General features: G+C 37.1%; 1 protein-coding gene across 1 annotated transcript; it reads right to left on the bottom strand.

Annotated features, from left to right (window-relative positions):
* Nucleotides 1–3,860: 3,860 nt before the first annotated feature.
* LOC116192333 (histone deacetylase 2) lies at nucleotides 3,861–9,599 on the bottom strand. Its single transcript, XM_031520863.1, has 13 exons — nucleotides 9,191–9,599; nucleotides 9,027–9,082; nucleotides 8,280–8,397; nucleotides 7,233–7,295; nucleotides 6,847–6,915; nucleotides 6,261–6,427; nucleotides 6,120–6,184; nucleotides 5,996–6,042; nucleotides 5,870–5,914; nucleotides 5,666–5,716; nucleotides 5,238–5,324; nucleotides 5,016–5,103; nucleotides 3,861–4,341 (listed from the first exon to the last, which is right to left on the bottom strand). The coding sequence occupies exons 1-13, from the start codon at nucleotides 9,542–9,544 to the stop codon at nucleotides 4,253–4,255; spliced, it is 1,299 nt and encodes a 432-aa protein (XP_031376723.1). The 5' UTR covers nucleotides 9,545–9,599; the 3' UTR covers nucleotides 3,861–4,252.
* Nucleotides 9,600–15,632: the final 6,033 nt, after the last annotated feature.

The raw sequence follows: 15,632 nt of genomic DNA, 5'->3' as shown, positions 1-15,632 counted from the left end.
CCACAAAGCATATCAATCAATTCATTTCTCCGAATTATAAATAATGTAGTAATATATAGAAATTAAATAAAATAATTTTCAGCTCTTTATTAGGTTGAATTTGAGTTTTAGCTGAGAGAGGTTTTTATACAATATTTACCGTATGAGGTAATAAGGAAAATATTTGAAAAAAAAGGGGAAAAAGGAGCCTTTGGATGCTTGAATTGAGAGAAAGAGGAAGATAAAGGGAGAAGACGGGTATGAGAGAGTGAAAATAGGGGTAGTGATGGTTATTTGTTACTAATTTACTATTATAATCTTAATTTTGTAGTCTACATTAATTAAAAAAATATAATGCTAAGGCTAATTTGGGAAGGAAAATGTGATACCAGAGCCAAATTTTTGGTTTATAAAATATATAGATATATATATAGTATAGATATTTCGAATAACTAAGAAAATTTCAAAAACAGATATATAACTGCTCTTGGTACAGTAGATAAGAATAGACGACCACATTTTGATTGAAAATATAGATCACACATACATATATATGGATGACTTGACAATTCATTAATTACAGTCACTTGTAATATAAGAGAATAAATTTGAATTCTTATTACACTAATACATGGTGCTCTGCATGCAACGCATGCACTAGCCTACTAGTTGAGGAAAAAATATTGAATAGTTGAGAAAATTTAGTATTAAAAAATTAATTTAAATAATAGATAAGAAAAAAATACGAGAGAAAAGATAAAAAAATAATAATTGTGTTGTTTAATTGAGAAAAAAGTTAAGTTAAGTAAATTAAGCTTCGTTACCAAACATAACACAGATTAGGAGGAGGAGGAGTAAGAGCACTAAGAATAGCAAGCATGAAACTTATGGTGGAGGGTTGGGGGCATCCCCCGGACCACCTATCCCCAACTGGCCACCTATCCCCAATTTGAGACAACGGCGATCTCCATCAGTGGGTGGTGACTATTATGAAAATATTTGAAATGTGGATAATTACAAATAAATATAGTAAAATAAATTTGTCACAAAATATTATAATATTTCGAAATCAACATTACAGGAAATAAACTTGTCTAACATATCAAAAGAAGAGATATAATTTGACGAAAAATCACAAAGAATTGAAAACAATTAGTGGGTAAGGCGTTTCTATGAAACTCTTGAGAATAGATAATTTCCCGCAAAAATTGCAGCGCGGCTTTAAAGGAATTACCCAACCCCGGGATACAGTGCCCACGAAGAGAAATCGTGACTGCAAACACGACACGCCCTCACTAGAACCCAACTAGTATAAAAATCATAAACCGAGTAGAATATTTCTCATACAAAACATACTAGCTATTCATGCTTTTATAAACCAACTGTAAAAGAATAAGAATTAATTCATTTGACAGTGCAATTGATTATGGGATCAACGGCCAAAAGAAACAATTACAATTATAATCACAATTCAATAACAATTAAAGATAGGGACTTTAATTCCCTGCAATAATAAAATATTAAGATAGTCAAAAATCAAAAGCAGATTAAATAGCTAATATAAATTGTTAAATATATTATTAGTAAATATATAAATAAATGCAATTTATACAACAGTGGCTATGGCACCGATTCCATCCTGTTTATTTTTTATTTTATTTAATTTGTTAAGAATTGACAATGTGTGTCTGGTAAAAGAATTGTGTTATATGGTGAAAATAAAATAAATTGTGCCATCTTGTGAAAATGATAAAAAAAAATCATATTGTACGATATAATCTTTCCTTTTGTTAATTTTATGATAAGCAAAATACTAATATAGATATCAAAAGATGATATAGTGTAGTGGCGCAATGCATGATAATCAAAACATTTCAGATTTGATACTTTGTGAGTCTATTCGTGACATTTTATTAGTAATTATGGTTTCTATTTTATCGTACTAGACACATAAGTCACTTTTGTAACCCAAAAAAAGTACTTGTAAAAAAAGGTGAGTTTACAGTGGCCAACTAAAAAAACCACCACTTGATTTTATATTAAATATTGGGATTTCTATTTCATTATATTAGACCCATGAACATTTTTATAAAAAAACATAGTCAACTGTTTGCACCAAAAATTAAACACCGTGATTGTTTTATTCTTGGTCGTCAGATTCCCTGACATAAAATCATGACCGTACAAGTGTCTCATATTTTTTATCTTGAAGATTCACTCTTGATATTTTGATTATCTATAATTTCGGTGACGTATCTTGTCATCGACATTCGATCTCGCCCGTAAAAGACCGTACCGGATCGATATAAAACTGACCGAATTGCACCGGTTCAAGCAAATTAAAAATAATTTATTTACTTAAAAAAAGTAAGCAATCGAACTAAGGGTCTGTAGAAACCTCGTGTTCGTGGCAATGATGCTCAGACTCTGTGAAGCAGAGGATTGAAGAAATCTAAACAATCCAATCCACCAAATCATCCACCGCCGATATGCTTCAAGTGAAGCTCCGATTCAGGCATTCATGCCCATTAGAATTATTACTACCATTAATTGTTATATTCATATTTGATCCATAAATTAGGAATTTGTTTTTAATGATTTTCTTCACCCGACATGGGGGAGTAGTGGTGGTGGCAGCAGCATGCAGCAGCATCATTGACGAAGTACTCCGCTGGTTTCAACTCAACTGCTCCTCCTCCACCTCTGATATTAATAGCTCCCTCCCGATTACTGATCCGCTGAATCCTCGCTCTTCAAGCAATTACTTTGTTCTATTGTGTTTTCTTAGTAATAAAATTATTTTTAATTCGGTTGAACGGATGCAATTCGGTCGGTCTTATATTTATCCGGATTCGATCGTTCCGGGCAAGATTGAATGTCGATGACAAGATACGTGACATAAATTATAGATAAAATATCACAGGGAAATCTTTAAGATAAAAGATATAGAACATTTACGCCATCATAATCTTATATCGGGGAATGTCAAGAATAAAACAACCGTTGCAGTTATTTTTTAATACTAACCGTCGTAGAATCTCCAGTTACACTATTGTTTTCACTAAATTTTATGCTGACTCTACGTAGTAGCTTTTCCAATTACAAATTAGGCCTAACAAAATACAGATGAGAAAAATAAATGTATACCTCATTGAGAAAATAAAATTTCGAACCTCAAATTTCTCTATTTAAAAAAAAAATGCCCAATTGCACTATACTAATTTTTTTCATTAAAGAGTACTTTCGCCAATGATTGAGAGTTTTCATGTTCGACACTCATGTTAGGACTATCCGTACCTTTTATTAAATATTTAAAATTTTATTTTCATTATACTAAATACATGTACCTCTCTGATAATCAATTCTTTTTTTTCAATATTCTAGTTTGGAAGTCGCCAGCTATAGCTCTCTATCTGCGTTAAAATCCAGTCCTCTGCAGGTGGGAACCCATTTCTAGCAATGCCTCTGCCATTTGGGCTGTCTAACAAAGAAATCTTGATTTTAAATAGGGCAGCGAATCTGAGTTAGCAACCCTAGGGAAAAAAAACACGCACACGCGCGCGCGCACCAGATCCTGGAGTGTGTTCGTTATAACACGAGCCATTCTTCCACCTTTCCATCTATCTCGATCTAAAGATGGACTAGAGGTTTCACCAAAGGAGGCAATAGGCCAAACAACGAGGACTTTACACCGATTGTATCAATTATTTCTTCGAACAGCAAAATCTGAGGGACCAGTATATGTACCACCCTCAGCCCCTCGGCGCCTATGCATCCTTACCAAGTCTCCATCATGAAGAAAGTATGAGGCTTAGTAAATTTCTATTTTTTGGGCGAATATGAGGCTTAGTAAAATAAACAAGCAATGGCAGTCGAGTAAAGAAGCAAATTGAAGTCCAAACCATATAATTATACAAACACTACTCTCACAACCAACAAAAATGTAGCGTAAATTTATTTTGGTTCCATCCACATGCGAATACACCGATATGGTTTCCCTTTCATAACTAGCACAGATTCAGTAAACATCTCAATGGTCCGTGCCAGATCTTTTTATCTCGAGCGAAAAACTTCACTGGTGGGCTCATATGGTAATTAATTACAGAGACAAGTTTTTTTTTTTTTTTTGGGTATGTATATACAGTATGATCAACTTTCAACTCTATGAAACCAACGCACCTGAGACTCTGGAGATGCAAGCCCTTGCAAAACTCTCATTGGATTAAGTCGATCAGCATATGTCACAAGACCTCATTGGGATTCACCATCTTGATTATGAACTCACGGTTTCTATAATGTGTTTCTTCGACAGGTTAGCTATCGAGTCTGCAATGACCCTGGCGCTCGATTTCATGTACCCACCTGAAACGCATGAAATACCAAGAATCAAGGTATTTATCTACAAAAAGATGAAAATTAACTTAGTACTCATATAACAGTTGCGAATGATTTTCTCCTATCAAATGAATTCCTCTGTGGCTCAGACTTCCTGACTGTGTGAGAATGGTGTATTTGGCACTGCAAACAAGGAACTGGGTTTGAATAACGAATTATTTGTAATGACGTGGAATTGCCTGTTCTAGGTCAGAAAACGATCCATTAGTAATATTTTGTTTTCCTTCGGTTACAAAGGAGACCATGGGCCTAATAGGGGATAAGGGCAGTGGTAATAAAGGGGTGAGGGGAACTTCATTGGTAAGAATTTAACAGAAAACCCCTTAGTTTCAGGACAAGGGCGGGGGTGGGTGCCACTTCATTAAATCCCTTTCTTACCAGTAGCAATATTTAATTCCACTAGCTCTACTGCAAATGTCTAATCATAAGTTCATCTAAAACGGCATGCCTGACTGAGTAAATCCCAAATAACAAGAAATTTTTTTCAAGAAAAATGGAGAAATACAAAGGCAATGACAAGGTATGATCTGTTGGTACATGATTTAAGTGAAATGTCTGGAAGGGAGCGAGAGGTTAGGTTTACCAAATTAAATGTTTCATGAATTTAAACCTCATAGGACATATGTTCAAGGAGTTAGAACCTGATGTAAGCATGACAATTGGTATATTCCTCTCACGAGCAAATAGGAAGACCTTCTCATCTCTGCTAGCTACTCCACTGGGGCTGATCTGCAGCAGTTGGCATATGAGAATATGTAACAATAACGATATGATCACCATCATCATCATCATCAAAATGAAATAGCTGCAAGATTATCAGATTATAAGCATCTGATATGATAACAGGCGGAATAAATTATTACCTTCAGTAACCCCAGAGGATCTCCCTCTAGAATATCAGTACCAGCATTATAAATTATCAATTCAGGATCAAATGCATGAGCAGCAACCTATAAAACAAAATTCACAAAAAGGAGGGGGGTTGGAAAAAAAAAAGTTAGTAGCGAGACCGAAAGTTATCAAAAATTCCATGTCTAAGCATTCCAATAAACGACTTCAGCCACCAGAAAATGCCCCGAGAGAAGAGTATATCCAATAAAGAGTCCATGAGAGGACACTCTTCACAACTCGTGATTAAAAGCAACAAAATGGGGAATATGACAAGGGGTGGGGAAGGAGTACTTGTAGAGAGTTTCACCAGTTAATGCTGAAATGCCATCAACTTTCAAGAAACAGATGATCCAAAATACAGGAAAAATGAAGAAATAGGAGAAACAAGAACTACATTCACCTCAAGTGCTTCGTCCAGTTTCTTCAGGTAAACTTCGGTGGTGGTCCCAATCTGTTAGTTGGTTCCCATTAAAGCAAATGCAGAGGATCAAAAACACGGAAGCAAGTAGGATCTACGTAATATGATCTTTAACATAAAATTCCTTCCTGAGGAAGAATCTTCACCACTTCCAATGAGACTTTTATATAAGGGACCGATTATTACCTTCACTTCCACCTTCTGATGAATATATCTCCTTGCCTCATAGTCCTAATGATACATAATAGAATTATTAACTGAGCAGCATGACGAAATCATTTCAACTAGGAGTGGATTGACAAGAACACTTACATGGGGATATATTTGGGGGTTGAACATGTCAAGGATGTAAACTCGTCCTGTCAGCAAAGAAGCAGTTACAGGATATTCCACATGAGATGCACAATTCACCATGAGCACATAGTAGTAAGCATACTGTCGTTAGCGAAATCTGTCTCATGCCCATTCCCTTGATGTGCATCTAGATCAATTATCATCACCCTGTAAAAATGGTGTAATTACTAAGAAAGCTTTGTGGAACGAACTCTTCAATACATTCCTCAGCAATTATTTGTACCTTGATATGTTTAAGCGAATATAAGCAAAGTGTATGCAAAGTGATATGTCTGCATAAGCACAAAATCCACCGCCCTTTTCAGCAGAACAATGATGAAATCCTCCTCCTACATTGATGGCCCATCCTCGCTCCTTTGCAAGCTTAGCTGCCAAAATAGTACCTCCCACCTGCACCAAACTACATTAACATTAGAACTGACCAACAACTAACTGGGACCAGGTATGGGTTCATGGATTCTTCAGTCTACCTCAGATTTCAATGGGATAACTGCTCATATAAATTAGGTTTAGGAACAATGTCATGGTCTTAATGTCAAAATTATATAAGATTGGCTTATAATGCCAAAATTATATAAGACTGGCGATTATCAGGTTCAGCACAATTCACAGACAACAGGCTAGTTTGAACCTGTTTTCTGTGTGAATTGGATGGTTCGTTTCATCTTGCAGCAGCATATATTCATTTTGGTCCATTCCAGAAATTGGACCAGAAAAACAGTCAGGTACTAATGTACCGAAGGGAGATTCTCATACTGACAACTATGGTGAACCAAGAGTACGATTTGAAGGATTAATGGTGGTCAGACCTGCTTACGAAATGGATGCAGAACCTTTTGTTGCACAAGGCAATTAGGTATCAATGCCACTGGAGGTACCTGTAAAACAAGTCCGTCTTTAGAGCATACTTTTTCAATGAAAAATTATCAGGTCAATTTCTTAGGCATCAGAAGAGTTGAGAATCCAAGATGCTTTAAATGGGCAGAGGATCCATTGACCTAACATTGGGCCTTCAAAAGGGGCAGGAAACTTGTTCCTTTTTTTGAATTATGTAGAAAACTTTTTATGAGAAGGAAGAGAATCAAAATTTCCCTTTTTCTATCCTCTCCCATGCAAATCGCGAGAGTCACAATCAGTGAAGAAATGAAATGAGAACAGAAAATACTAGTAGACAGATTCAGGAAATAAAAATTACCTCGACTATCATGGCAACTTTTCCACTCCATTTCAGACTATTCAAGTATGACTCTGAATGCACCTATTAACAAATAGAATGAGCTTAGATCCGATTCATACATTCGATAGCAACTTACTCAAAAAAAACTAAAATTGGAGGAGTTTGATATGACAAGTGCATCAATGATCTTTCACTGAATTCAAATGTCCAATGCACAGTACCATTTCATAGATGTGCACTAAAAAATGTGAAATTTGCAAGTTAACTTATAATTAATCAAGAAGAAAAAATGAACTGAGGGGAAGTTGCACAAAAACTGCAATCAAATGCAAGTTGGGGACTATCTTTACTAGAAAAGACAATAATACCAGCGCTACCAGATAAGGGGATAATCTTCTGTTATATATGGTAAAAGGTTGTTACATAAATTGCTTTACCAAACTAGTAGAGTCAACATGCAGCCAGTCGTCGGTTAATACTTGTGCTCATCTGGACAACTTAGCAATATGATATGTAGTAATGACTCCACAATCTAAACACAAGAGAGAAGTTTTTCTAGCCCAGGAGAAGAGGGGGAAAAAGACAGTTAAACACAAGAATTGCTTGAAACCTTCAGTCCACAGCTATAGCAGCAACTTTTAGACATTCAACAGGCACTGGTAAAGGTTTCCTTTAAATCACTTGCAAAAACTAATTAAGCAGAATGTCATACAAAGCTTAGAAATTTGAAACCTATACTCGCACATCTCATCAATGATAAATCAAGCTGCTAGTAGAATCAGATGCAAATAACAATCAGTTCGCATGTAGCTGGGACAGTTTCCGTAGCCTTTCTCTACTTTCAGGCAGTGATGGTACAAGTTCCAATGTACCTCCAATCTAAGTTGGATCTCGTCCTAAACCATTTGGCAATCTCATTTTATGAACAAAAATAGAAGATATGGGTTACTATTCTGTTACCAACTGGCCAAAAGAAACAATGAAAGGGAGGAAGGACAACGGAAGACATCAAAAGGGAAAAGATAACGAGGAAGAGGAGAAATCTCTGAGCAAATCAGAACCAACCACAAGAAGATCATCCTTTGATGCTTCCAGAGGCTCAATGATCCATTTTTTCTCCACAATACCTTCGGATATAAGGAAGTGGCATATCCTACCCCACTTTGAAGAATCAAAAGGGTGCCTGCAGCGATAATAAACATAAAAACTCCCATAAGCAAGGCCGAATTACCTCTAGTCATTTCAACTGATAAAGATATATACCCAGAACTACAAATTACGAACACCAGCTAATAATACCAATACTTGCAAGCCCCAAACATATTTTACTCGACGTGTCAAAAGACTTGAACAAACTAAAAAAGAAGAAGAAATTCTATGATGGCAAATAGCAGCCATTATATCGATAAGTAGTGCCGGCACTTAACGGCCACGGTCATCTTGTTTTCAGTTATATGCTCGTAAAATGGGATCACTATCTTGCTAAATGACAGCGACACTGTGGTAATCAAACCAGATAGTTATATTATCATCTAACGTTTAAGTGGCTTAGGACTCAGCACCCCGCAGTTCTAACTTTAAGTCAAATCTCCGGCTGAATTCGAGCACAATCCACTATTGATTAAGAATTTAATATATACGAAAACTGACTTACACTCGACCTTCAATCAAACGGATTGAACTAATCAGATATAGCTCCCCAAGAAAAACAAAAACTAAATAATTGGCAGAACCCAACTCGAAGTCAGTCCATATGCGTTAAATTACCAACCAGAGAAGAGAGATAGAGAGATTGCCACCCATGAGACTTACAGTTTCTCGATTCCTAAGAAGGCGATGTCATATGCAGGCGAGTAAATCAGCGGGACCTGGCAATGATATATATATATATATATATAATCAGCACTGCATAAGACATAGCTTCAATTCAAGTGCAAATGAGATCAATTCGAAACTGATGGCGAGGGTTACCCCACCTTGTTCGGAGGAACGTCGAAGTAGAGCTTGCTGGATAGAATCCGAGTCCTGCAAAGGGCGTCCGATCCTCCAGAAGAAGAAGAAGAAGAAGAAGAAGAAGAAGAAGTTGGGGCGGTGGGAGTAGGTGAAGTGGACATAGATGAGGAGAGGCGGAGGAGGATCGAGCCGCTGACAGTTGAGAAGAACGTTGGGGAATCGAAGAAGGCGTCGAGGGGAATGGGCAGGAAGAGAGGACGGACGAGTTGAAGTAAAGCAGTTAATAATGGTCGACTCGAAAGACAGCGAGGAGACCGCGAAGAAGAAGAAGAAATAAGATGGAGGGAGGGAGGTAGGAAATGAGTTGCTAAAAACATAGGAGAGCGCCACGTGTCCCCTGATGAAGACAAGGTGGGAGAATTACTGAATCTGATTCGGTTCTGTTCGAGAAAGAACAATTCAGATTCGGCGCGAGCTATGGCACCTGGCAGATTAGCAAGGGTACTAAACCCTGTCTACGTGGACTAATCAAATGGCACGATGTATATTATTTTAATATTTTCCATCGGTTCTCTCGCTAGTTATTTACTTTTATCTTTTAATCCTTTAAGTTTTTAAATTTGCAGGATAATTTGCATAATAGTCCACACAAACATTAAATTTGCAACAACAGTCACACACGTTTTTAGTGTCAATCAATTTTCTCGGAACGTAGCCGCTTCACCTTTCCATCTCAGGTCCACCCCAATTTTACTCTTCCTATCGCGCCATGCGTATCTAAAGTCCGCCCCAATTTTACTTTCCTGTCAGGCCATGCGCATCTCAAGTCCACCCCGATTTTACTTTTCTGTTGCATCTTGTGCAATCTTGAGTCCACCTCGATTTTATTTTTCCTGTCGCGCCATGCTCAACTCGGATCCAGCCCAATCTTACTTTTCTGTCCGCGCTTCTTGCGCCATTTACTGCTTTCGGGTTTCACATCCATTTACTGATTTTTGATTTCACACCAATATACTGCATTTCGAATTTCACACCCACCTACTATATTTTGGTTTTCACACCCATCTACTGCTTTCGGGTTTCACACTCATTTATTGCTTTTGCATTTCACACCTATTTACTACTTTCGAATTTTAACACTCTCATATTGCTATTGGGTTCCAATTTTTGTTCCATACAACTTTCCTTTTCCCCGCACGTGCCTTGCACTACCCTTCTGCATTCCTTCTTGCTTGGTGTCGAGGGCACCCCTGACCAGCAAGAAATAGGTCTGTACACTCGCACGGTCTTCTCCGACATATCCAAAGATGAGGACGGCAAATGGCCATTGGAGGCACCATGGCTATCACCTTGACCAAACCGAGGTCCTTCTCAAGGTCTTTGGTCGCATTCTCTACTCGAGAATCTGGCCAAAGAGGGGCAAGCTGTTAGCATCTAGTTTTAGTCCACTAGCACTCGAGGACCGTCGAGGAGGACCCAACTATGTTATCCATTTATCAAGAAAGTCATCTTTGACTATCGCTCGATGCATTCATGGCTTTTGAAATTGACATTCCTATAATTTAACTCAAATTTTGATCTTTTTCAGAAAGAGAAAAAAAGAAGAAAAGAAAAAAAGCTCCACAAGACATCATTGGGTTTTATGTGCATCAATTCCTTTTTTTCAAAATTCAAAATTATATTCGGGATCAAAATATATTTCTCTGCATAATATTGATCCTTGAATTTTTCTGAAAGTAATAGTGATCTTGGATCATTTTTCAAGTATCCGATTGAAAAAGACGAGAATTTCAGGCCATAAGTGCGTTAATTTCGATTTTCAAATTCAAAACAATATTCAGGACCAAAAAATATTTCTTTACATAACATTGATCCTCGAATTTTTCTGAATACAGCGGTGGTCTTGGATTATTTTTTGGATACCGATTGAAAAGACAAAAATTTTGAAAATAATCAAGCAATTACGACTGACGTGTTGCAAAAGTTCAATGTCGATTTTTATCAAGATTCGATCTCTGTCGATGCAAATTGGAATTCTCATAGAGCCGATTATTTTTCGAATTTCTCAATTTCGATGTATTCATTCCGACAGTATCGATGGATCCCGAGAAATTGAATTATCGATCGATGAACGTCCACCTACAAAAGAAATGAATGAATTAAGCATCAACACATACTTTGAACTTATATTTTTCACTTAAATGCTTAAATATATCTATTACCGGTTGAAGCATTCACAATGGTTATTCAACATAACATCGCACTTGGGGTATGGTCTAAAATGATAATAAGACCATTGTGATGGGTCCTTATCTTGGAGCCACCGCCAAGCCTTTTCATCATCACTCTTGAACACTTTCATGGCTCTAAAGAATTCACCTGGGTAAGTAGCTTTAGCAGCTGTCCAAAAAAGATCTTTAAGCTCTTTCCCTTTTTTGATAGTCTGTATGGTGCATAAATTCTTCCATAGATGACGTATGCAATACCTTTTCTCATCGTCAGGAAAATCCCTAAATAACAGAGGAATAAAAAGCAATTAAGATAACTAACAATATGGCTTAAATAACTATGTATTCATCTACATATAAATGAACTAAGAGTTTTATTGGCTTGTTTGGTTTCACAATGTTATTTGAAAATCAGAACTTTAACCTAGTTCTACCCACAACAAAACAAAATAACTTATACAAAGTCAAAGAGTGGGCCCCATTTATACCACTCTTTTTCAATAACAAAACAAAATAACTCATACAAAGTCAAAGGGTGAGCTCCATTTATATCGCTCTTTTTCAAAATCAAAATCTGATTTTAAAATCTTACTTTGAAACCAAACGCTACATACATTTTCCTTGTCTCCCATGAAGGTTCAAGGTCTAGAATTCTGAATATTGGTCATGAGCTAGATTTCTTAGAAACCATGACCATATTTCTCTGTATTCAATATCCATTACTCCATATGCTATATGATAGATGTAATCGTTTGCATCAATCCCAACTGCTGCAAAAGTTGCCCCCCATATCTGCCTTTCAACCAACAACCATCCAACACAATTACTGGCCTGCAACCACTTAAGAAACCCCTATTGCAAGTATCAAGACATATATACATATTCTGAAAAATCATTTGGTCACACCCAATGACTTGGTTCCAAGATTGGTCTTTGTAAGTTCTCCAGCATAGTCTCTCAACTTAGCATATTGTTTGACATTTGAGGTCCTTAATATATCCAGGGCATGGTTTCTTGCCCTCCACAACTTCACTCTATTGCATTTCGCCTTATAATCATGGTCCAACTTATTATCTCTCAGTTTTTTCTTGCCCCTCCATAGTATTAAAAGCAGAGGTTGCATTGGCATTCACTCTTGCAGAAGATGTAAGTTTATCGATCTCTTCCTAGTTAATATCAACCCAATCAATATTTAAAAACACATCAGTTCCATGAAATGCATCTCCAACAGTATGACCAACATTTCCTAATGCCGCCACTCTGTCTTCCCCACGACTGACTGACCTAACTCCAGGCTCAACTACAGCCCTACCACTGACTGACCAAACATCAGCCAAACCCCTATCATCTGCATGCCAACCAATAAGAAGGGATCTTCTTCTGCTTCTAATATTCTTAAGCATGGTTTTCAGAATCGTAGAATCGTACGATTCTACAATTCAAATGGGGTAATACGATTCCGATTCGGAGTGGTGACTCGGAAAATGTAAAATCGGAAGTGAATCGGGCCGATTCTGCGATTCCTGATTCAGCCCAGATTCGGGAGAAGCCCAGGCCTAATTCGGGCCCTCTAGTGAAGGGCAAGCCAGAGTCGGGCCGAAACCCAGCCCATTGGCCCCGAGCCCGACAGATTCTTTTTTTTTTCCCCTGCTTTTCCCTTTCTCCCCGACAATTTTGTGCCCTAACCCATTACCTAATCTCCGATTCGTTCGACTCTCCGACAGTCCGAGGTGAAGATTAAACCATTTCTTCTTGTTTGGTTGTTCCGAGTGTCCAACGAGCTCTGTGAGTCCGTATTTATGGGTGCTTTTGCTTTTGATGTCGTATGATTAGATAAAAAAATTCATTAGATAACTGCATTAAGGAACAACAATGGGGAAGGGATGAGGAGGAGGACGAGCAGCTCTGCTTTTTGGAGGAGACGACGACCGGAGACAGAGACAAGGGAGCTTTTTCCTCTGTGCTCTATTTTTGCTCTTTTTGCTGTTTTTTGGTCATTTCCTGCAAATAAAAATGTGTCTTGGGGAAGAGGAACAAGAAGATGAAGAGGACAAAATGGGGAGGAGGCAGGAGCAGGGTAGTTTCATGCGTCCTGTGTCAGATGAGCAACACGTATACACTCGAATCACCTGACTGTGAATCGACCGTTGATTGTGTTTCTCAATGCCCAGCTCTTCCCGCCAAAGATAGCCAACCATTTTATTTCTTTTTTTTTTTGCCGGATTAAAAAAAAGAGATAAAATTTCCTACGAAGATTTGAATGATATTTGATATGTTTGTTCATTTTATGTTATGAGTTATGACTTATGTTGTTAACTTTTTATTTCGGGAGTTTGATTTGGAATTTTGGACCTTGAATTTCGATCATTTGTAACGATATTTTGTATTTTTATCATTTTACAACTTATTGTTGATTTGTTGGTTTGTGGTTTTTATTTGAATGAAAAAGGATTGATTTTTTTTCTTCAGGAAAGTATGCTACATATATATATTTTTTATTTTTTTAATTACAGGTAGAATCTTACGATTCACGATTCTACGACCCTCGACCGATTCTAGGTAGAATCGCGATTCTGAAAACCTTGTTCTTAAGCCTTTGCACTAGCATGGGGGATTTTCATCTTCTAACTCCTCGATCCTAACATTACTAGGAACTTTCCTTGCTTGTTCCTCTTTGATATACTCCTCTAGCACCACTTGTGCTAATTTAGTAACAATGTATAAATGCACATAATTCCCTTCCCTTAGAGCTTGATTTGTCATCTTCAATGTATCCTCATCAGTTTGAAGTTTCTCTAGACTATCACCCAACTTCTCTACATTAGTTGTCCAAAAGTAATTTGCAAATCCCCTTATTCCTAACTTCTTAACATCAGCATCAATCTCTAGCAGGAATATGTAGTCAACAGATACAAAATCCACAAAATCTAGTTCACCCCCAACATAAACAATATGTATCCTGCCATGTTCAAACTTGCCCCCATGATAATATTCGATTGTAAAATATTGAGAACCTTCATATGTCAAAAACAAGCATCAAATCATTTATACTGTACAATGTCCTTCAAACATCTCATATGCACTAGCAAGAAAAAAAAAAGATCAGAACTTTTTCCAAAAGAGAAAATGTCTCAAAACTATTTCAAGTAAGATCATTACTCTAGTTTCACTTAAAAAATGTGACAAGGGTTTTGCATGTCCTTTCTAAAGCCAAAGTTTAAACAGGACAAATCATCCACATAGCTCAAAAGTAGATGACTTACCATACAAGGGAGCACCATCCCCTTCATTTCTAAATCGAACTTCATCTTTGGGAACGAACGCCATTGCACTTGACAACCCTCACGATGGTCTTTGATCACCCTCAAACTCTGATCGCACTCAAAATCAGATTTTGATTGCAAAAGAGAGAGCTTAGCCAGAGAGATTATGGGTTTTCTTTCTCCCTCAACACTCTGTCTCAGTTCTCCCTCAACACTTTGTCTCACCTATTGCATTTAATGACCCTCACACTGGTATTTGATTACCCTAAAACCTTCAATTGCACTCAAAATCAGATTTTCAATGGTAAAAGAGAGAGCTTGGACCGAGAGAGACGAACGGTTTCTCCTTTCTCATTCAGCACTTTGTAAGTTCTTTCCTCTCATTCAGCACTTTGTAAGTTCTTTCCTCTCTCTCTCTCCTCTTCTCTTATATTTGAAGTTCTCTCCTTTATTTTTACTTTTATTTTTGTTTAATTCTAGTCCTCTTTGCCACCCATGTTTTCCCGCCCCAAAGAGATAGGTTACTATTTCCGCAACGTCAGAAAGATACTGACACGTAGTGAGCCACGTCGGAGTCAACTTGATGGTGTCAATCGCGAGTTGACGGTATATACTAAACTGAAAACAACTTTGAAAGATTGTGTATCATTAAGTAGCAAAAAAAACTTTTTGTACCATATTATAACATTCGTAAAACTTTTTGAACCACCAGTGCAATTTACCCTAAATTCTATAATGATAGTTGATTAGTTGATTGTCGTAGTAATTCTAGGTGTTCGGGCGTTTCACCTAGTTAAGAATGACATAGCATGCTATTAGTACTTTTAACTAACTAATAAAATGGGAAAAAAAATTTGCTTGTACCAAATTGGTCTGGTTTCCTTCTGATTATTTCAATGGTTCAGAAAGTGATTGCATAGTCCAACGATATTGAATACCTCTTTACTTCTTTTATCTAAATTTTCACGCATTAA

The sequence above is a fragment of the Punica granatum genome, chromosome 1 (assembly GCF_007655135.1).
Source record: "Punica granatum isolate Tunisia-2019 chromosome 1, ASM765513v2, whole genome shotgun sequence".
In the NCBI taxonomy this organism is placed as follows: domain Eukaryota; kingdom Viridiplantae; phylum Streptophyta; class Magnoliopsida; order Myrtales; family Lythraceae; genus Punica; species Punica granatum.
Note: the sequence above shows the minus strand (reverse complement) of the source record. Positions and strands in the feature narration are given on the sequence as shown.